The sequence below is a fragment of the Poecilia reticulata genome, linkage group LG10 (genome assembly GCF_000633615.1).
Source record: "Poecilia reticulata strain Guanapo linkage group LG10, Guppy_female_1.0+MT, whole genome shotgun sequence".
Taxonomy (NCBI): Eukaryota; Metazoa; Chordata; class Actinopteri; order Cyprinodontiformes; family Poeciliidae; genus Poecilia; species Poecilia reticulata.
The window spans coordinates 12,644,962-12,667,039 of NC_024340.1; the positions used below are offsets into that span (position 1 = coordinate 12,644,962).

The window sequence follows — 22,078 nt, forward strand, 5'->3', positions numbered from 1 at the left end:
GTGTGTGTGTGTGTGTGTGTGTGTGTGTGCGTGTGTGTGCGTGTGTGTGCGCACAGCTTTCCTCTTGCACAACTACACACATGAATGTGGTTAGTTCCCCCACAGAGCAACAGTCACTCTGACCTATTTCACTCAAGCATGGAAGTGGCCTAGACCCAGAAGGCAAACCAGAGGCAGATCAACACTAAAACCCCTCACTCATAGCATCAATACTTCCACATGGGACAATTTTACTGCCTCTTTCACAAACTATACGGTGCATCTGGAAAAAAATAAAATAAATAAATCTATTCCATTGATCTAGCCACATCCGGATTCATTTGTGCGGCGTAAAAACCAATTTCGGCAGAGGTCACTGCAGAGAATCTGATTACCGTGTCAAAACAGAATATGCAAAACACTTTTTTTTTTTTTTTTGGTGTATTTTGATTTCTGGGATTGTTTCAGAGTACTGTAAAAACCAGTATATCTCCAACATGTGCTTAAAGAAGGGGAGGTGGGAGCTAATAGCGTTCACCTTTAAGCAACTCTTCCAGGACTTCAAAGTGAGATTAAGGAGGGGAGACGATGAAGGGCTAAAGCTGGCCGCCGTGGCTGCAGCAGCCCCACTGATCTAAGAGCTGAGCTACAGGGCAGTTGGCACTGCGGTCTCGTGTTTACGCCTTATGTCTCCATTAGGAAATGAAGTATAGCAGATTTAGACATCAAAGAAAGGCCACACATAAGAGAAAAATCTCAAAGCTCTCTTTCCCGTCTTGGATAAATACTTGCAAATGTTACAAATGAGCACCTTCATTCATAAAACGATGAGCCAAGAGAGAGACACACAAACACCGATGTTCTCTATTTCATCCAGCCAGAAGACTGTTTGTGTGTTTCCAGTCCAACCCATTTTATTGAAACCAGTGAGGGAAGCCAAGTTAAGTCCCTGCTGTTCATTAATCACTGTTGCAATGTCCTCGCTACATAAATGCTGGCATTATAGGTGTAATTGTGTCAGGTTGTTCAGGCCCTTCATGGACTATAAAGCTGCTGTCTCTCATCAGAGGCATTTCCTCGTATTCTAAGTGGTGTACCGTACTCTGAGGAGAGCGCGGCCGGACAGAAAGTAAAATTTCCTGAGAGAAGTTTATTCTGGCAAGGCGCACCATAACATACCCCACGGATAAAGCACAATAAAAGCCAGATATTTGGGGTCATAACCTGCTAATTGCTGCAGTCCCACACGTGATGAAGAGGGTCTGTCAGCGCGGCCTGTGAAAGCGGCTACCTGAGCCGGAGCCGCAGAGAGCTAGGTGGCGTGGGCCAGGAGTGCTCCATCACCTCAGATGAAAGGTCAGCGTCATGGGTCTGTATCTCACCACCTGGGACGTTTCAGCACCCTAAAGGGACTTCTAGCCTCTTAGTTTTCATGCATGTGTCATTCTTGCTTCAGGGAGGAGATGCAGACATCATTTCCCATGTCTGATACCGATCTGCTCCTTCTCTCAGTTTCTCAATAGCATATCCCTCTAGGTACAATCAAGGTTCTCTGCACCAAATATATTTCACCGATTTGATGATAAACCTGAAACAGAGACATATCATGTTGTCTGCACAATTCCCGACATTAGGCATGCTTTACAGTGACTTGCAAAAATAAAAAAATTAAAAATCACACCCATGGAGCCTTTTTACAACCCTCAGTCTTATTGAGATCTTATTTGATTCAATTCAAATAACTTTATTTATGTAGTATATTATACTAACTCAAAACTCAAAGCAACAGGTGAGACAAAAAGGATACAGGATATCACGCATTGCTCTTTATTGCAGGACACCTGCTATTAACTTCTCCACTTCTTAGTCTACACACTAATCTACTCTGATAAATCTTTCAAGCCTTCAAAAAAAGCTGAAATTTACGTATACATTTACTATAGATACAAATTATGTGACTCCTCCTGACAGTTTGTCAGCGTAAAGGCTGAACAGAAACACACAGCTCATGTTTCAGATTTATTGCTGTAAAAATTCCCCACTTCATAATTCATACTTTTCACTTTTGTTAGCTAAAACTTCATTTAAATTTTGATTGAAAAAAAAAAATGGCGTCAACTTGACACGATGTGAAAAAACGTTTAAGGGGTGTGAATCTTTTCCCAAGGCAGTTAAGACTGCAGTCTTACTTTGGACTGGCAGGCGTTGCAAACAACTAAATTAGACTTTAAAACATGGAAATGCTTTCTTATTACTATTTTTAAAAAGGTATATTGTTTTGGAAGTCGTAGCCACAGTACTTGGGTTGGCTGAATATTACTTAGAAAGTCACACGTTTCATTATAGATATCCCATACATTCCCGTGGATGTCGAGACGCTGAAGACTGACCTTATACCACCTGACAACCCTCAGTCCGCCCATGGGAAAAATGGGAGGATGCGGGAGAAAAGCGCATGTGAATGTGGGGGTGCGCGCCTGCGCGCTCGCGATGGAGCAGTGTGGAAGTTTCCCTACAAGTTGAGGAGGACGCGAGATTGCAGCGAGCGGGACGCAATAAGTTGTTTTTTTTTTTTTAGGAATAAAGGAATTTACAGACAAAGTGAGCGTAAGAGAATGGAGCCGATATCGGTGGTCGTGGGTTTTTATGTCGGCTTTTAGACTCACTTCTGTGGCCATCAGGTAAGTCAAACAAACAACCTGACTTGGCTCTGAAGCAGAAACGAAAATGAGCAAAACTGTGATTTTTATTTTTACTTAAAACTAAGCTGAGATGTTGTTGGGTATCTTACATTGTGCTGGAATAAGCAATATTTCGTGGAATACTACTTTACAACAAATGGCAACATGTAAAAAGTTTATTTTAAACTATTTTAGACTGTTTTACTCTTTTTCTATCCCCTGCAACACATTAAGGAGAGAAAAAAAAAGCACATGTAAAGTAATAAACGAATTTTCTCGCGTGATATTCTTCAGCTATGAGGATGCAGGTCCCATTAAATGGTGTCTAGATGCAGATCTCATGAATTGATCAGATTACTGGCTGTGGCTTTTGCAGCGTGCTCATGCGGATCTCCATGAAACAGATTGGTCATCAGATTGGCCTGTAGTTTTCCGAAAGCTATGACTCATGGCAGACAAGAGATAAAGCCATTGTATGTTAAACGCCGAGACAAAAGATGCATAATTAATCCGATTTTTACTGGAAGTAGAGAAAAAAACGTGTCACTGTTCCAGTCTAAAACTTGGATGTGCGAGAGTGTGTATGTCTTTCAGATGTTGGTAAGAAAAGTGTTGCTCTGTGGTGCTGCTGCTGACCCTTCATTTGTTTGTTTGGTTAACTTTGCGTCTTTGCTTGTCTTTGGTGTCTCCTTGTTTTATAATTAGAAAGGAAGATCTATGATGGAAGAGTGCCTGTGTGTGTGTGTGCGCGCGTGTGTGTGCGCGTGCGTGCGTGTGTGTGTGTGTGTGTGTATGTGTGTGTGCACATGCAATGAGGTGAATCTGAACAGGATGAGACAAGCTGTTCAAACAACCCACATATGGGAAGAGCTCATCTTGCCTTCCTTGTACTTTCTTGTAAAAATACTTTGATATCTCCAGTGAAAGTTGAGTCACCGGCTGGATTTTTAGACCAGGGGGGTCTTTTGCACGAGAAGCAGGTTGAAAATAAAATAATAAATGAATCCACGTTTCATGCAAGTCATCAGCATTTTAGCTGGTCTTGATTTCTTGATTTCTAATCGGTTTTTGTGTCCTAGACTTTATGGATTGAACGTGGACCAAGAGCAAAAAGACTTTCTCTAGAGCAAGGCCGCAAAGCCTGCTCACCTGTGGTAACCCCGTCCTCTAACTACCAGACAGCCTCTATGCACATCAACCTGACAGTGACCGTCAAGGAATCTCATGCCCTTCATGGAACTAAGCCCACCGCCGATGCCGTGGTAGCGACAGCCATGGAGTCACGTCAGGTGCTGGCTGCCCCTCAAGGACCACCTCCTCCTCCTCCTCCCCCTCCACCTCCTCCTCCACCACCGTCTGCATCCTCCTCACCTTTTAGCCCGGCAGATACTGTACGTCAGAGTCGGCTGAGGAAGCTGAACTGGGAGCGCATCCCCAAAGAGAAGGTGGAAGGCAGGAAGAGCGTGTGGAGCGGCGCGGCCCCCGACGAGGATGAGTTTCCTATTGACCTCCATTCTCTGGACGAGTTGTTTGGGCAGAAGGACAGCACGCCAAGGGACAGAACTGTGACGCTGAGGCGACGTTCGGCGCTGCTACGGTGCAGATCCCCACAGGATAGCCTGGGAGAGGTCAGACCGTTTAAATGGCCACAAACCTTTTGGCAATTTTTGCTTGGTGTTCCTGGTCTTAAGTGGTTTATATATGTGTTCTATGCTTCTTCACAGATTTTCCTACTGGATTCCAAGCGCAGCATGAACATAGGAATATTTCTGCGGCAATTCAAAATGTAAGATTCGTAACTCCTTTATAGATTTGAAGTTTTTAACTGATCAAAGCTAAAGATTTACTGCTGCTTTCTTTCTATGTCACTGAAACTTTATTAGTGGTGATAGTTGTGTTAATGGGGTTCATAGCAAGCATGCACCCAATATAGTGAGATTTATTGCATCCATCTCAGCAACAAGGTTTTGTTAAAATTAGCTTCTTCTGTTTCAGCATGAAAAATAATTTAGCTATGATTTCTTAATAAGTTAATGAGCATTTTATGCTGCAATCAAACGAGCGTCGCTATAACTATATTACAGGCACAGATTCTGTATCTTAAATTATAATCTTAATTGCAGTCCAGAAAGTTCTGTGGGAACTTCTGTACAGTAATAGTTTGAATGCATCTAATATATTATGCAGTTTTTGACTTATTTATCATTGCAACTGGACTTTAAGTTGAACAAAATGTTTTTACAGTACTACAAATGTTTTTTTCTTTTTTGTCAGACTTAAATGTTTCAGCTAATCATATCTAGTTTAATATGAAAGGCAACCAGAATAAATGTAAAATGAAATTTTGAAATAAGTGTTTATTAAAAACTGAAAGAAGCCTAAACCAACTTGCACCAGTGTGAAAAAATAATTCATAAACTGGTTGTTCCACCCTTGGCGGTAACGACGGCTACTGAGTGTTTGTGGTTACGGTCAGTGAGCCTTATGCAATGCTGGGAAGAAATTTTGGGTCACTTTTCTTTGCAGAATTGTATTATTTGAACAGTTTGCAAGCCTGTTTACAATCATGCCACAGCATCTCAACTGGGTTTAAGTCTGGATTTTGACTAGGCCACTCCAAATCCTGTCTATTGGGTGTTTTTTTGGTTTGTTTTTTGTGCCACTCGGCAGTGGAACCGTTGTGTACTTTGGATCATTGTACTGTGACATAACCCGGCTGCACTAAAGCTTAAGATCACTAACTTGTCTCTGGATATCAAGAAATTGTCCAGGTTTTCAGGCACCAAAGAACCACCAGACTACTTGACTGATAATCTTTGTCTGACATAAACGTTTATTTGACCTGGTATATTTCAATACCAGGTCAAAAGCATTAGCTTTTTCTGCATTAGCACAGAAAAAGCTAATGCAGAAAAAGTATTTTGTGAACTTTGTGTTTACACAAGCATACGTAAAGAAAGTGCCTTACAAACCTTGCATCTTAGCTTCACCCCCCACATTTGGTCAATTAGGTTAATTGACCAAATTAACCTAAACTAAAAGTGGGTTCAGAAAAAGAGGGAATACCAATGTTTCCAAATGGACCCAAGGAATTAGTACTTGACTTGAACTGCGGAAAGYAGCCATATGTCAGGCGTTAACGGGTGTTAGAGGTGTAAAACCCCATCAGTGARGGGGATGTCTGCTGTATTGCCAGGGAAAACTAAGCAGCTGGAGTTTTAAGGAGGCCTATGAGTAAGTAGCTCTTTAGGAGACCGAGGTGACACCTGCTGATGCCCGTAAAGAATGGCTCATCTTAAATCTGCCCCCCTGCTGACTGAGAATCCACCAGTGGGTTGTCTTCGTCAGCCATCCCCTAAAACCTTCTTTGTGTGGTTTAAAGCTGCACCTATTATGATGGAAGGAGTTGTTTCATAACCATTTAGGTGAGCTTAAATACACTAACCTCTAGGGCTCCCTGAACTATTGTGTTGACAATTATGCAATGCTTGCTCACAGAGTCATGGAAAGTGCCAGGTTTCAATGCTGCCATGCCACCATGAGATTCTCAACTGGAGATGCTTTCTTTTCTAAACGATTTGTTGGGACTTGCAGGAAAAAGCTTTTTTTTTGTGAAAAGACTTAAGTATTTGTCTTGTTTGGCGCCTGTCACAAAGAGTGACACAGTAAAAGTTTTGTTAGCCCAATTGGGGCTTAAACAAAATCTGGTTTGGTGTTTTCTTTGTCTTATAGAGACTTAAATATCATTTAGTTTTTGGTTTTTATGTACGTCATTGCATTCTGGGTTTTGTTTCCAGCAGATTAGCTRTTCAGAAAGAACGTTCCTCCAAAATAATTGATTCTTTGACAGTTTTAGATAAGGATAAGATGAACTGGTTGACGAGAATTACTCTCTGATCATCGGTGGCGGAATGTAACAGGAAGGGGAAAATAGTGAAAAATTACTGGAATAGTAAATCCTGGTCTCATTCCAAGAAAGTAAAGCAGGGGTTAAACGGCTGTCTCGGTTTCAGTCCCTCCTCATGACACACCAAAGTCCTCGGTTGTCTCCTGAGCATGTCTGCCTTTTGTTTGTCTTCTAGGCACTTTCTTTTATTATTGCTGCGTCAGACTTTTCGTCTTACGCAGCACGCATCCAGTTTTCTGTTTGTCTTAAGCTGGCAATGTGAAATGAGCTGGTGCATTTCTTTCCGCAGGCCGGCTAAGGAGATCATTGAAGATATCACGCACGGTGTTGGAGATCGTTACGGAGCAGAGAAGCTCGCAGAGCTCTCCAAACTGCTTCCTGACAGCGAGGAGGTAAAGGGTTTAATCTAGCGTGCAAAGACAACGACTGACAGTCTGCTTCCTCTTCACCTCCCCCCACGCTGCTCCTCTTCACTCATCTGGCTTTAGTTAGGATGATCAAAAGTTTGCCATTACACCACTTTGTATGATGTGGTCTGTTTCCAGACGAAGATCCTGCTGAAATATATTGGACCTGAATCTTAACAAGTTGTTTTTTTTAACAGCATATATCTTTTTTTCTTTCTTTCTTTCAGGAATGTCGCCTTAGGAGGTTCTGTGGAGAACAGAGCTGTCTCGGAGAGCCTGATCTTTTCATGTTGCTTTTAGTGGAAGTTCCCAGGTACCCTCACCCCCCAACAAAACATACAGATGTACAGCCATCCCAAAACATTTCTGTTACTTTTTCACTCTGCCCCAGCCTTCTTTATTCAACCCTGTCATGTCTGTTGAACAGAAGAATGATCTCGAGTGCCTCTTTGTCTCATCAGTCAACCCTTGTTGCCGTTCGATCCGTCTCACTCGTTTTTCTTTCACCAGTTTTCGGCTCCGTCTGGATGCCATGATCCTACAGCAAGAGTTTGACCCCGCTCTGACCTCTCTGTGTGTGGCAGCCAGATGTCTGAGGGAGGCGGCAAGAGGTAAAGTAACAGCAGGGAGTTGTGTACTCCACCACCATTAAGACTTGGGACTGTATAGGCCTGCTAAAATTCTTGTGTTTAGACTTGAGTGGTTGTCAGGCGCCACGGTGGAAGTGAGATAAGCTATTTAGCATTCAGGCTAACTAGAAACCTGCATGCACTGCTATTTTTGGGGGGGATAAAAGTTGCTGACTTGTTTCATGGCCTTGATGTCAGCTGGATACACATTAATTGTCATTGCTTAAGCCCTGAGGCACAATATTGATTATCTTTACACTCCTAGAATTGCTGAGCTGTCCCGAATTGCACTCCATCCTCCGTCTGGTGCTGAAAGCAGGGAACTACATGAATGCAGTGAGTAGCCAGCCAGTCAGTCGTTCAGTTATTGAATGATTCTGAAAATGCGAGATCAGCTATTTTCAGCTTATGCTTCGGCTGTTGATTGTTTGAGGTTTGCATTCGAGGTTTTCATCCGTTGTTTAAAGTTGTCTGCGTTTCTTTTCAGGGTGGATATTCGGGGAATGCGGCTGGTTTTCGAATTTCATCACTCCTCAAATTGGCAGACACCAAAGCCAACAAGCCAGGGATGAATTTGCTGCATTTCGTTGCTATGGTAATGTTCTGAATTGTATGATAAAGTTGGGAGGGGAGATGCTTGTTTCACCAGTGGGGAGAGTTGGTAGCACTATTGCCTGAAAACAGCAATTTGAATACAGACCAGGGTACTTCAGGGAGGAGTTTGCATATTCTCCCAACATATGTGGAGGTTTTCTCCCAGTAAAAGGCGTCATTCCAGCTTACAGAAACACGTGCTGGTCTGTTGACCATTGTAAGTTGCACGTATTTGTGAGCGCATTTGTACATGGTTGCCTGTCCTGTATGTCTTAGTGCTGACAGTAGCTCTGTGCTGGACTTATAGCCTGTCAAAGGTGCACCTGGACAGGGGGTACATCTCCCCGGATTACCGTGAGGTCTTTGTCTGCTATCATCCTTTTTTTTTTTTTTTTGATATAATCATAAGAGTACAATGGCACATAATACCTGCTTTGATAGTCACTGACTGTTTTAACTTGAATTTATAAACACAGTTTGCAACTTTGTTTATAAACATCCTTTGGTCTTTTAATGTATCCAGCTGGTGTTTATAGATCCTCCTGAAACGAATGTGTATAATTCTTGCGAAAATGCAGGTCAGAGGTCAGCGATAGTGGTCATTACTCAAACCTGTTGACATTAGCTGTTGTTTGATCTGGCTTTTATTAATTAGGCTCTTTCAGTTTGGGGGGGTGGATTTACTGGAAGAAACATTTTCAGTGACGTGATGTGAGTTTTGAATCCCAACCTCAGGACTTTTGCTGCATTCTAAAAGAAAAAGAAAAATTCCATAGGTTTGTTGAGGGCCAGTTTCTATCTGACTGTTTAATACTCAAGTAGTTTGTTGAAAATCACAATGAAACAGTCTAGACTAACAACTTGTCATCATTTGTACTCCACATGCTTGACAAATTGATGCCTCCTGCAGGTCATTGGGCCTACACTTTTTCACTTTTGAAAAGCTAAATATAATAAAAAGGTAGAAGAGCTCTTGTAAGGAGAAATTATTTCAGGCAGCAAAGTACAAAACAATGCCAAAGTGTTCTCTTGAAACAAAAAGGTCCACAGAGTGCATTCATTGTCATCTTTTTTGCAACTTGCGTATTGTATCCTTTCAGACAATGGAGAAGATAATCAATTGTTTTTGTCTCCACAGGAAGCTGTGAAAAAAGACCAGAGTTTACTTTCTTTTCCCAGCCAACTAGGCCACGTTGGCTCTGCCTCCAGGTCAGTCTCTTCCCAAACCTTGGATTCTGTTGAATCCTGGATTCTGTGGTGATTAGTTCTGAGGGAACATAACAAAGGCCACTCAGAAACAACAATATCTCCTTGTAGTCTGCTAAAACATTGCAATCCACTGCATTCTTTAATCACTCCCTCGCTCTGCAGCTGCAGTTAGTTGCTAGAGTGAAAGGGGGTTAAGACAAATCTGTTACTCCGAGCCAACAACTGAGCTAATGGGCTTTTCAAAACGGTGTATTTATCTAATAAAGGTTTGAAACCATGTCTGTATTTCCACTTTAGATTTTGCAAACACATTTTTTTACTCAGTTTTATCTCTTTTATTTGTATTTTAGACATGCAGTTTTTTTTTTTTTAGACATACAAGAGTTACAACAGTGCTTATTGTTTATCTCTGCAGGTTGTGTGAAGAAGCTGTGCTAGATGACCTGACAAAGTTAAAAAGCAGAGTGGCTGAACTGAAGACAAATGTAGAGAATGAGACAGAGATTAAGCAACAGACACAATCCTTTCTGGAGGTATACGTCACTGGTTTGACATCTGGTTTGAAATAAAGATCAATACGAATGAAAATCTGTGTCTGAAAATGTGTCGTCTGTGTTCAGAGGGCTGATGAGCGGCTGAAAGAGGCCGATGACGAAGTAGAGGGTATGAGGATGTCGAGTCAAGCATTGATGGAGTTTTTCTGTGAAGATGACAGCACTTTCAAGCTAGAGGAGGCGTGCAAGGTTTTTCATTTGTTTTGCCATCGGTTCCAAAGAGCCGTTCAGGTGAGATGCCTTGGAAGGTCACAAAAACACCTAACTGCTCTGTTGATCACTTTATAATGACCGAGATTCATTTTTCTTACATTTCTAAACAGGAAAATGAGGAACGGGACCTCAAGGAGCAGAAACGTCTAGAACGTCAACGAGAGATTGTGGAGAAGCGTCGGTCTCTTGCCGTTTGTACAGGGCTGGACCTTGGGCTGAGTCTTGCCAGAGAGCCTCACTGTCAAGAAAACCAGGATGAACTGGAGAGACTTTTAGAGAAGAACCTGAACTACACCTGGAATCGCCGTAGTCTTAGAACCGCTGATTCTCGTAGATTCATGCACCACATGCAAAATGACACCCATCTCAGCAGTTCGTCTATTCTCAAGAGTTTTTCTGTCTTGGGGAGTAGTCCGACATCCACTGGTTATCACTCAAACAGTTCCTCAGACCACGAAACCAGTGCTATACTTTGCAGTTCGCCAGAGACCGATGGCGGATGTTCCCCCTTTGACCAAGAATCTGTTCTGGAAAGAGGGATTAGAACATCAAAACGGAGAATGGAAGCAGTAAAAGACTCCCACGTTGCAGTATTTAGTTCTTCTCAACATGGAAAAAGCTTCACTATGAAGCAGTATGGGCCTGAGAGCATTTCTTACTCTCCACATGACCAACTGAAACCAACAGGACACAAAGAAAAGGCAGACTTTTCTCCTGAAAACATGACTTTGAACAGTTCTAGCATAGAGTCTGCTGCTGTAAGTACCAATACATCAGCCCAAGGTGTGAAAAGCCAGACCTCTGTTTACAGACGTAGGCCGTCCAATAGTAATTGTTCTGTTCAGAGTAAATCTGGAAGCTCTTCAGTTCATGAGTCCAATAACAGCTGTGGAACACTTTCTGACAGAAATACAAAGACTGGGACCAAATTACAATCATCTGCAGTGGAAGTATCATTCCAGCCACAGACAAAGTACAGTGCAACAGTTAAAATAAGTGCCACAACATCTGTACCCGATAAAAGTTTAACAAAAGATGGAGAAACTAGAGGGGTTTTGACCCCAGTGAAGGAGAACTGGATGCCCTCCAGTCTGCCAGAGTTTGGTCATTCACAGCCAGAGGAGGCCTCTGATTTGCCAACTGCAGATAAAGAGACTGCCAGGTCATTCCCACGTGTCGGTGAAACACTGGAGTGCCATACTCTGGTAAAAGGTCTGCGGTCATATGAGACACTAACTCCCCCAACCTCTCCACTTCCACGACCTTCACCAAGTCTTTGCTCAAAGTGGAGGAAGGAGAGGGATGTCAACCTGCACCAGGGGATTGCTCCAGTGTCTATTGCATCAAAAGAAGATGCTAGAACTGTGAAGACCTTTATGCGTAGTGGTATTGGGGCGAAGAGGGGGTTTGTGTCACGGACACTCCCTTCCAACAGCTCAGGCTTACCCCGAGTGCACTCCAAAACCGAGGCTTCCAACGGAGCTCCAGCGCCTGCTAACCCACCGCTTCCTGCACTCCCGTCCATTCCCCGCAGCGCTTCAGTTCGCTCGTCGTCTTCTGTTCGACCAACTATAGCTCAGGCGGAAGTGAAGCGAAGTACAAGCACACGGGAGAGAATCGCAAACGAGTCACAGATTGCRGAGAAGTCCGCTTTGACTCGGAGGTCTTCAGACAGAACTCCACAAGAGAAGGTCTGTGGCAGCACTCAGTCTACATTTATCAGAGGAGCTCCCACCCGTGTGTCCAAACGTGTTGCTCCGAACTCTGAGTGTCAACTGCCATCCCAGTCGCGGACGGCTAGCAGCCCGTCCTCAGCCACTGCCAAGAACATACGCACAACTGTCATCTCAGCTGCCCGCAGTAAATCAGCTAAGACAACAACCTGTGCCAGCAACTCACCTGCTAGCCCTAAAACTCCAGCTGCTTCCCGGATACCTGGTCTCAAAATGCCCCGGGCTGCTACAGCTCAGCCCTTGTGGAGATGATGGAAGGGCTTGCTGTGAAATTTTCCATGTCTGTATGAATTTCTAGGTATTTTTCAGTTCTAACTAAGCATTGAGTTGATTTGAATTAATCTTAAGTAAAATCTTTTGTCTATTTGAGTGTCTGGTTTATATGTTTGATTTGCCACTGAGAGCTTTTGAAATACTTTACATCTTGTCTTTTACACATTTGCAGGGTAGTGCATTTTCTACAATCTACCTCTTTTGACACCTGCTTATGTCCTTTGCAGGCAGTAGGACAGCAATAGAAGACCTCTTCCAGTAGAACAGCCTTAACACTTAGAGGAACATTTCACTTTAGGATGTTGTTTTAATTGATATTCTGGGGTAGAAATGCAGTTTTCAAGAAAGTAATCCAAATGTTATGCACACTGTGGCCTATGCCTGAGTAATCAGTGTTTTGAACTTGATCCTGGTACTATATTGAACAGTTAATTTTGTTGCCAACTGGCCTCAAGAAAAAGCTGCACTTTACAAAACTGAAAAGAGGCCTAAAGAGATGGTTACTGTATTTTTATTTTATATAAAAATCTATAACTTTATTGAGTATAATTATTCACTTTGAGATATGTATTTGTAAAAAAAAAAAAAGTCAAAGAAATAATAAAGACATTGTTGTGAAAATAAGTGTCTTCAGTTTTTGAAAGACTCTTGTATAATATGCACAGTGCTTTTTCCACATTTTGTCCCAATACAACCACATATATCAATGTATTTAACAAATAAAGTTATAGAGGTTTAGCCTTGCCTCCAGCAAGGCTAAACCTTGCTGGAGGCAAGGCTTAGCCTCCAGTTGTAGAAACTCTTTTGGGTGCAATCAAACGTGTCTTTGGAGAACTTTTTTGAGTCTCCTAACAGATTGTCTTCCAGTAATGTCTTGAGCGTAGTGCCCTCTGTCTTTCAATGTTTATGACTATGTTGCATGCTAACTAAGGAAAATATATTTCTGCTGTGTTTATATTATAAGATATTTCTGAAATTTTGGTTTCATCTGATTGGAGCAGCTTTTCCATATGTCTTCTGCATCCTCTTTATTCTTCATAACGAATGGCAAACTTGAAGTCTTGTGGTTTCCTTATAAAGTCCTGATAAATTATTTTTTGGTTGTAAAATGGCAAAATATGAAAAAGTTTAATACTATGTCGAGGCCTTGTCATGTTTGTGCTTGCATTGAAAATTTTTACTCTCCATTCATCCACAATAACAACCCCTCTTGTGACCTTCATTTCCCCCCTCCCTCTTGTTTAAAACTGCCTCTTGCTGCATCTCTTGACACACTCACCCCCGATTCTTTTAGTGACTGTTGCCATGGAAATGCTATAGTTGTCTTGTGGAATCTCCTGGCAGAAATGGAGGGGTGTGCGAGGCCTGGGGTGGAGGGTGACTGTGGGCATAGGGTCCCAGTGGGAATTCTCTTTTTATAGCCTGCAGTGACGCCAAAACTTCTTGGGAAAGGCAATAAACCGGTGCCTCTTTGTGATCTGGAGTCTGCACTTGTTGGTCAGCAGTTGGCCTTTTAACCTGCTGCGGTGCTTAGAGATGACATCATCACCAGCATTTCCAGGACAAAACACCTAAAATAGAAAACAGGCCACTTTATAGAGTTAGTTAGTTCTGCTTTAATGTGACATTATGGCAAAATAGGGCTGATGAAGTGATGTTAAGGTTTTCAGACTGGGTCTGACGGGATGAACTCCACCATACTGGGAACAGGTTTTTTAAAGGCCTACTTTGTTTGTGTCTAAAGCAGGCTATAACACAGTGCCTTTATTGACAAGAATAGGTTGCTCAAGACATTAAGTGCAATAATACCAAGTATGACTTTTAAAGTTTGTCTTGAAATATTCGCAAAGCTAGTTACATGACTTTATTTGACCTCTTGAAGGGATTAGCATGCATGTGAAATGAAATTGTGTGAAATAAGCCAGAGAAGAAGTCAATGGTTCTAATCGCATACCAGACATATTTTCATAATCAGGAATTTTGAGAAAACTTAATTTTAATATAGTATACTCCAAAGTAAGCTGATGCTGCAATCTGAACCATTATATTGTAGTTGTGTTTTGATATTTTTGGGATGTTATCCTGCTGAGAGATGAACCTTCATTCCATTTCAATACTTTTGCAGCCTTTAACAAGTTGTCTTCCAGTATTGTCATGTATTTAACTCAATCCAGCTTACCATCAACTCTGAGCACTAATATTCTCTAACAAACTTCTGAAACCATCATGAAACAAATTGCATTTATACTGAGATAATTACACACAGAATCACAATTACTCTATTCACTAGTTAAGTGATTTCTGTACGCTGGTTGCAGTAACTTTTAAAGGTATCAACTTAAAGGTGCTAAATCCAAATGCATGGCTCACTTTCAGATTTTAATTTGTAAAAAGAATGTTAAAAAGCACATATACTGCTCCTTTTGCAATTAAGCAATCATTTGTGCTGGTAGCTATATCATGTAAAATCTTAATGAAATAGACTAAAGTTTGTCGATGTAATTTGACCAAATGTAACCCACAAAATACAAACAAGCATAAAAGAGTAGTTTTAACATTTGCACACTCTGTAAATAAAGTTGTTTTATACCTTTTTACTCATTGATGAATTATATTTTCTTATATAAATAAAAATAATAATATTCTATGTGAACATGTGCAGAAAACTGAAGTTTCAGATTTATATGTTTCATATTTTAATCATTTCGATGGATTTCACAATCCTTAAAGTTTGGATAAAACAAGTTTAAAAGTCGATCCAAAAAAAAAAGACTAACGTCGCCATCTGGAGGAAGAAAACGGCTATCACGAAAGTGAAACTACATTTACCAGCCTACGCTACCTACGTCGATTTTACGTAATGGGCAACTCCCCGGATGCGGCTGTGATTGACTATACCAGGCAAGAAAAGATCGAAAGCTAAGTGGCGGTAAGTCACTAACTTATCCATATTTCACTTTTCACAGCAAATGATTACGTTTGAGGTACAGATTAGAATAAAACATATTTTTGGGTAACTGTTAGACAAGTAAGCTCGCAGAAATCAGCCTTTTATAAAGTGTTTTGAAATTAATGCTCAGCTTGTTTGCTAATTAGCTAGTCCGTTAGCAACAAACGAGCTAGTTCCTTAGCTTGATTCTAGTCATTGGGGGAACGCCTAGTGTTATAAATGAAATATTAAGAAGTAGATAAAGGTGCGTGTTGCTGCCGGTTCCTTTATTATCCACTGATTAAGTACAGTTTTCTCGACTGCATTAGATATTAAACAGCTAGAAATAAGGCACCTCTGTCTGGTTAACGGTAATTAAAGCTACGCCAAAAAGCTAACGGTAGCTTCAGTTAGCTCAGCTGCTAAGCTCAGAGTAAAACTACTTATTTTCTGGGATGTGCTGTCACAAGTTTTCAAGCTGGTAAATTTGTCGTTTTGTTCCTCCTTTGCCACCGTAAGATCATCATGTCTTGACGAAGAAATGTATCAACATTGTAACTTTTTAGTGTTGTTATCTGGATATGTTTAGGTGTTTATTTTCTTTTCTTTTGCCAGGTGCTGCAGCCCCAGTGGTCGTTGGCAGGATGCAGACCATTAAATGTGTGGTGGTGGGTGATGGGGCAGTGGGTAAAACGTGCCTACTTATCTCTTATACCACCAATGCCTTCCCAGAAGAATACATTCCCACGGTGTTTGACAATTACAGCGCTCAGATGAGTGTGGATGGCCGCAATGTCAGCCTCAACCTGTGGGACACGGCGGGCCAGGAGGAGTACGATCGTCTGCGCACTCTGTCCTATCCGCAGACCAACGTTTTTATAATCTGCTTCTCCATCGGCAGCCCTTCCTCCCACGCAAACGTCAGGCACAAGTGGCATCCTGAAGTGTCCCACCACTGCCCCAACGTTCCCATCTTGCTGGTGGGCACCAAGAAAGACCTAAGAGGCGACGACGAAACTGTGAAGAAGCTAAAGGAGCAGGGTCTGGCCCCTACCACCAACCAGCAGGGCAACGCGTTGGCCAAGCAGATCGGAGCGGTCAAGTACATGGAGTGCTCCGCGCTGAAGCAAGATAATGTCAAGGAGGTGTTTGCGGAAGCCGTGAGGGCGGTTTTGTACCCAGTCACGAAGAAGAATCACAAAAAGTGCGTTCTGTTGTAATGAATGGTTCCCAGATTTGGACTACGGAGAGGGATGATGGAGATCCACGGATGCAAAAGAGAGGCTGTAGAACAAAGGATGCCATCTAGTTGCTTCCAACCCACCTCTGTCAATTTTCCTTACTCATCTCCTGGAGGACCTCACCGGGTTGCCTGCATCCCCAAAGTGACTGTTTCAAAATGAAGGCAACAGACCGTATAATTTTAACTTTTTATTTACACCTTTTAATTTTTACACCTTCTAGATTCATAGATTCTGTGCTTTAAAAAAAAAAGAATGATTATCATGGTTGCCACAAGCCAAAACTTCCTAATCAACCAACCATTCCCTGTTTGACTGGAGGAAGCAGATCTGTGTTTGTTCAGGTGGAGAACTAGTGACTACCTCATATTCTCACCTAAGTTGCATCTCATTGAGTCTCAAGCACAGTTGCCATCAAGATCCTTTGAGTTGCCAATTGATGTGTAATGAACTGCCAAGTTTGAGGTCAACAACCTGATCTCGAATCTTGAAGTGTTTTAATTTCAGTCGGCTTGAATCCAGACAAGGTGTTATGACTCCTGGACAAATGCCGTCGCCTCTTGGCCAAATGCACATATTAATGGTTCAAATCCCAGCAGTTCCTCTTCGGCTCATTCTAGTATGTCGGAGTTGTCTAGCAAGTTGCACTTCCCGCCTCTTGCTGTGCTCTCTTGCTTCCCTGCGAGTCAGCGCTAATGGCTCTTTTGCAGATAAGCTGGACCCATTAAGAGCTGCCCGCTTTCCTAATAGAGGAGCGAATGTCGTAATTTTACCAAACGATTACATTCTGGTGCAGCATTCCTCAAGTCAACGTAGTCAGGAAGCCAGACTGCAGTTTAGCTTTCTTCTGTCTTACATCTGAATTTCTCAGGCTTACTTTGAGTGCCATTAGAAACATACTTAAGAGTTCCTCTTTCATGAGGTGAGGTTCAGGAGAGTGTATTAGTTGTGAATTTACTCTGTAAATGATTTTTTTTTTTTTTCTTAATCCTGAAATGTTTTTAACTTACATGTGCAGTTATTGCCAAAGTTGAATATATTTTTTCTTGTAATAGCTCATGTTTATTTGATCAGTAAACTGTCTGTGCGCTATTTTTTTTTTAATCACATGATAAACTAGAGCACCATAATGCTTCCCTTTTCAACCACGATTGTCTAGGGTGAACGGAGAACAACCACTGTGTAATCCACTCATTGTAACATGTAATGCCATAATAAGTCTCACTGGTTCACATCAGGCGATATTCATGTTATCCTGTATTTTATGGTTTAACTTTTAACTTAAATTGTAGCTTTGTAACCCCACTATACAATGTTGATCGGGTGCCTTATCTAAACCAAAGACCATTAAATCTTTGTCTAGCCCCAAAGGCTCGCATTTTACTGCTAAAAGTACTACCAGAAAAGTTTTGGCACAAACCCAAAAAACTCAGATTTATTTTTGTAAGCATCTTTGTGCCTCGGTTCCTTCCAGCAATGACTGTCTCCTTGCAGCGTTTTTTTGTTTTTTTTGTTTGGCAAGACAGGTGCTAAACTGTCTTCATGCACAGCAAGACTTGTGTGCATTTGTGAAACGGGGTTCTCAACTCTTAACAGATTGTGGTTTACATCCTTGCCTCGCTTGGTGCAGTGAGGGCAAAGCGCAAGTGCAACTTGTGCTCGTAGTTAACGAGAGCTGCGTCTGTGTTGCTGCATCACATTAGATTATTTTTTATATATTTTTCTAAAGTATTTTTTTATAGCTCTTTGTGCTTACAGCTAGCAGCAATAATAGCAACCCTTATGCTTATTTTTATTTACACTTCCATCTGGGGTATTCAATACTTTAACCTAGATTGTGGCTTGTGCAGAGTCTAGAATAAATGAAGAGCAATAAAAAGCATGAGGTTTTGTGCGACAACATTGATGCGTTTTTAGATGTACTAAAAGACGCGTGAAATTTCCCATAAGGGTCTGACAAGGGCTGTATGTGTGCACAATATTTTAAACTGCTATCTGTGGAAAACCTTTTGTTTTTTTTTCTTTAATCATGTCCCCAATTTACTCGGATAGTAGATGTTAAAGTGGAACATACACCTGTGGGCTGTCTGTATCTGTGTCCTGGAGCAATATGCTGCCGTGTGCGTGGTACTACGCTTTTACACTGGGAACTTGATTTGTAGAGATCTGTAATTGTTTTATAAATAACAAAAACATATTTGTATAAATGAACTAACAGTGAGATGATTTTAAATTATGCCTAATAAAATGGTGCCTAAAACCAGCAAAGCTTTCTTTGTTTCTGAATCCTCCTTCCTCTCTCTGTTCCTTGCCTATTGTCAAGTACAGCTAACTTTCCTCTTACTGACGGCACTGAGGAAATAATAGAGTAGGCTACTCCTGCTGAGGCGCAGAGCAAGGCTTAGTCACAATGACGCACAGCTATCCATATTTTTAGCTCTTTAAACCACATTATGTTCCTATAGCGCACATATGTACATGTTATATTTACGGTTTCAGTTACCACATCTGAACATAAGATGGAAACAGTCTCGGGCCAAAGTTAAGATAACACTGAGTAAATTTTTTTTTTTTATATACACATTTTAAAGCAAATTTATATCTACTACACACATTCATATAGAGAAAAAAAATCAGGGGCTTATAAAGTCAGCCTGCCACAGCTTACGTGGAAATGTTTCTTTGACCTTTTTGGGGGTGGCGGCTCTGACAGATGACAGATGTGTTGAACTCAGTCAAGGACTCATTACAACATCACAGTCGCGATATTCAGAACGCATTTCCTCTTGTGGTCTGTCTCTGAAAGCTGCACAGCGAAGGCAGCACTGACAGCATGTTTACGGCTTGTAAAATTTATGTCGTCTTGTTTTAGTGGGAAATGCATCGTTTAGAGAAGTCGGTAAAGTACGAATTGTGGAAACGTCTACTGGTTTACCGAGCAGCATCACAGCTGCAGTTCCCATTGAAACAGTTCCACCGTTTAGCCACAGACATTAGAGTGTTTCATTGGGATTTTATGGAGTAGATTAACACAGGTAACACTTAATTATGAAGATGAAAGAGCAACATTTTCAAAATCTTTCATGAGTAAAAACTGAAAAGTGTGGTGTGCCTGTACAATCAGCCCCCCTTACATTAAACTCCTAAATACCATTCCAACAGTAAAACTGGGTGGCAGCAGCGTCATGCTGTGGGGATGTTCTTCTTCGGCAGGGATAAAGTTGATGTGAAGATGAACTGAGAGGTTCAACTCCCAGCAGGATAATAACTAAAAACACAATAGATCAAAGCATGTTGGTGTGTTAGAGTGACTGGCCAAATTTCAAACCTAAATCCAACCAAGAACCTGTGGCAAGGTGGGAAAAAACAAAACAAAAAAACATCTGTTCACAGACGCTCTCCATTAAGGAGTTCTGTTTTGTATTGGTTTGTCACATCAAAGTCCAAAACAATACAGTAAGGTTTGTGTTCTTAAGATGGTAAAACATTTAAAAGAACTGACACTCAGTGCAATAAACAATGGTAGACAGATTACAATAAGGCGTTCATTGTTAGGCGTCAAAGGTTTTCTGCTTGAAAGCTTCCATGCAAATATTTGTTCAAAAAAAAAAAAAAAACACACACACAAGAAAAAACTTTCTCTGCTGTGTGAAGTTGTCAAACAAGTTATGCTTCATACTCGTTGCGTGTGAGTCCCAGTGGAATAATTTTTCTGGCATTAAAAAGATCAGCAGTTCTCGTTAATTGCCACCTGTCACGTCAGGAGGACTTAAAGACCAAACCTTGGTGTTCCACTACATCACCAAAAATGTTATGCTGCTAAATAAGAAAGCAATATTAACATGGATGAAACACAACATAACATCCCCTTCCTCATGCAGGATGAGACTTATGCTAGTTCCCTTCCTTACTCTGCTAACCACACCGCTGTCATATGAGCTACAGAAACTTGAAACCACAAAGAACAGAACCGTAGCTTTGAGAGAGCTAAACTCAGACTAGCTGTCTGAGTAAAAGTGGATTAACACAACACTGATAGTCAAACCAGAGCCAGCTGCTGGAGAGTTGTGTGCACTTACAATCTGTTGTTCTGCCCATTGAATGTGCTGAGTAATAACCTGTCCTGCCACTTTAATTGACATGGTGAATCCCTGTGATTCTACTTTAGGTGAAGGAACTCTTCAATACATGGATTTGTGCTTCAGGGCAATGCTTTTACAATTCTTTCTTTGGATGTTGTGACGATGCTCACACGTCAATTGTTTTTATCTGAAGATGTACAACATAGTTTTGGTCATTCACTTAAAATCCAGATTGCGGGAGAATATCCAACCACAGGACGGGTCTGTGTGAGTGTGAATGAAATCGACTATGAGGTTCTAACCAAAGAATAAAAAAAAAAAGTTCGCTCCTGTGATCACTATAACTCAATATCCTCTTGCTTTTAAAGGAAAATAAAGAGCTAGACCTGAAAGAGCAAAAACCCATCAACTTGTGACAATGGAAAGGAATCGCTCTTATTAAATGTACTTTGAGCTTACTTTAAAGTGTTAATCCTAAAAGCTCTGATTTCTGCAGATTCACACAGTGACGCTCGTCTCTCACATCTCACCCAGAACCTTGGAGCGCTACTGTCATTGGCAGCAGCTTGACATCAATCAGCCCCCCATAACTGGGATCACATAAATCATAAAATGTCCCACATAAGCAAGAATTTCTGTGTGTGTGTGTGCATAACTTACTTTAATTACTTGATATTGGCTTTAATAACAGTGCTGGGCAGATTGCCGTCTGCCTGAGTCAACGGCTTACTTCTGGCCTTGGTTTTTGTCTCACTTCTCTCCACCTTAAATTAGCTTTCAGATTCTCGTGTGACACGCAGGCCTAATGTTTGTAATGGTGCAGCATCAGGAGGCGAGGTCATTTTTGTAGAGCAGCTCCTCAGTTTTACGATGAATTATTAAAATATGTTTGTGTTCAAATCCAAGGCTTCGCAGCAGAACCCTGGAGGAGATTGTGAAGAAGCGCAGAACGCGTCTGTGTGAATAATCATATGTTAGCGTAAAGCTTAGAGAATGTTGCTCAACCAAGGTTTTTACCTCCACTTAACTCTAACTTTAAATCTTGTGGCCTTCGATGTACTCAAAGAAACGGAAACTCTTTACAAATAAGATTTTCGTTTAAAGTTGTAATATCTACTCGACAGGAAAATAGTAAATATACGATATGGCTTCATGTCTATAGCAATCGCTCTGCTTCTTTGAGCGTATATTGACACGTATAACATGTCTAACATCCTTTTTCATGTTTAGGATTTTGTACAGCGTTACTCTTTGACCTAAAGCAGAGGAGAATTAGGTTTGTACCCAACTTAGTCCTCTTCTTCCGTCCTCCAAGTTTTTATTACAGCGAAATTTTGCACGAACAATACTTTTCTGTACAGTTCAAAAGAAAATTAGCCTGCGGGGAAGACGTGTCTCTCTCGCAGATTCTCCAGCACCAGGGGACAAAATGTGCTTTTTGTCAACCGGAGAACAAAAAACATAAAGTCCTTTGTTCTGCAGTTTTTGTTCCTAGAGAAGAGGGTCAAGCAGCACATCCAGGGCCTCCCTGCACAGCCAGAAGTCAAGCTGTGTCTCCTACTTGTTAAAAAAATCAAAATAATCTTACAAGTAGTAGACTCGGGTTCACCCTGGGGAGCCTGTCTAAAAACAGTGAAGAGAAAAAGT

The 22,078-nt window shown here is 41.4% G+C and overlaps 2 protein-coding genes across 3 annotated transcripts; both read left to right on the plus strand.

Annotated features, from left to right (window-relative positions):
* The first annotated feature begins 2,487 nt into the window (after positions 1-2,487).
* Positions 2,488-12,767, plus strand: fhdc2 (FH2 domain containing 2). 2 transcript variants are annotated; one of them, XM_008420007.2, is made up of 12 exons: positions 2,488-2,660; positions 3,740-4,288; positions 4,385-4,446; positions 6,857-6,959; positions 7,202-7,287; positions 7,485-7,585; positions 7,869-7,939; positions 8,091-8,198; positions 9,336-9,406; positions 9,822-9,939; positions 10,027-10,191; positions 10,284-12,767. In XM_008420007.2, exons 2-12 carry the CDS (start codon positions 3,848-3,850, stop codon positions 12,156-12,158), a joined length of 3,201 nt encoding a protein of 1,066 aa, XP_008418229.1. In that variant the 5' UTR covers positions 2,488-2,660; positions 3,740-3,847; the 3' UTR covers positions 12,159-12,767. The 2 variants fall into 2 exon arrangements, with proteins under 2 accessions (XP_008418229.1, XP_017162457.1); XM_017306968.1 differs by lacking the exon at positions 2,488-2,660 and adding an exon at positions 3,240-3,260.
* Positions 12,768-15,006: 2,239 nt separating this feature from the next.
* Positions 15,007-18,619, plus strand: LOC103471172 (rho-related GTP-binding protein RhoG-like). The gene is made up of 2 exons (XM_008420008.2): positions 15,007-15,108; positions 15,724-18,619. Exon 2 carries the CDS (start codon positions 15,753-15,755, stop codon positions 16,326-16,328), a length of 576 nt encoding a protein of 191 aa, XP_008418230.1. The 5' UTR covers positions 15,007-15,108; positions 15,724-15,752; the 3' UTR covers positions 16,329-18,619.
* Positions 18,620-22,078: the final 3,459 nt, after the last annotated feature.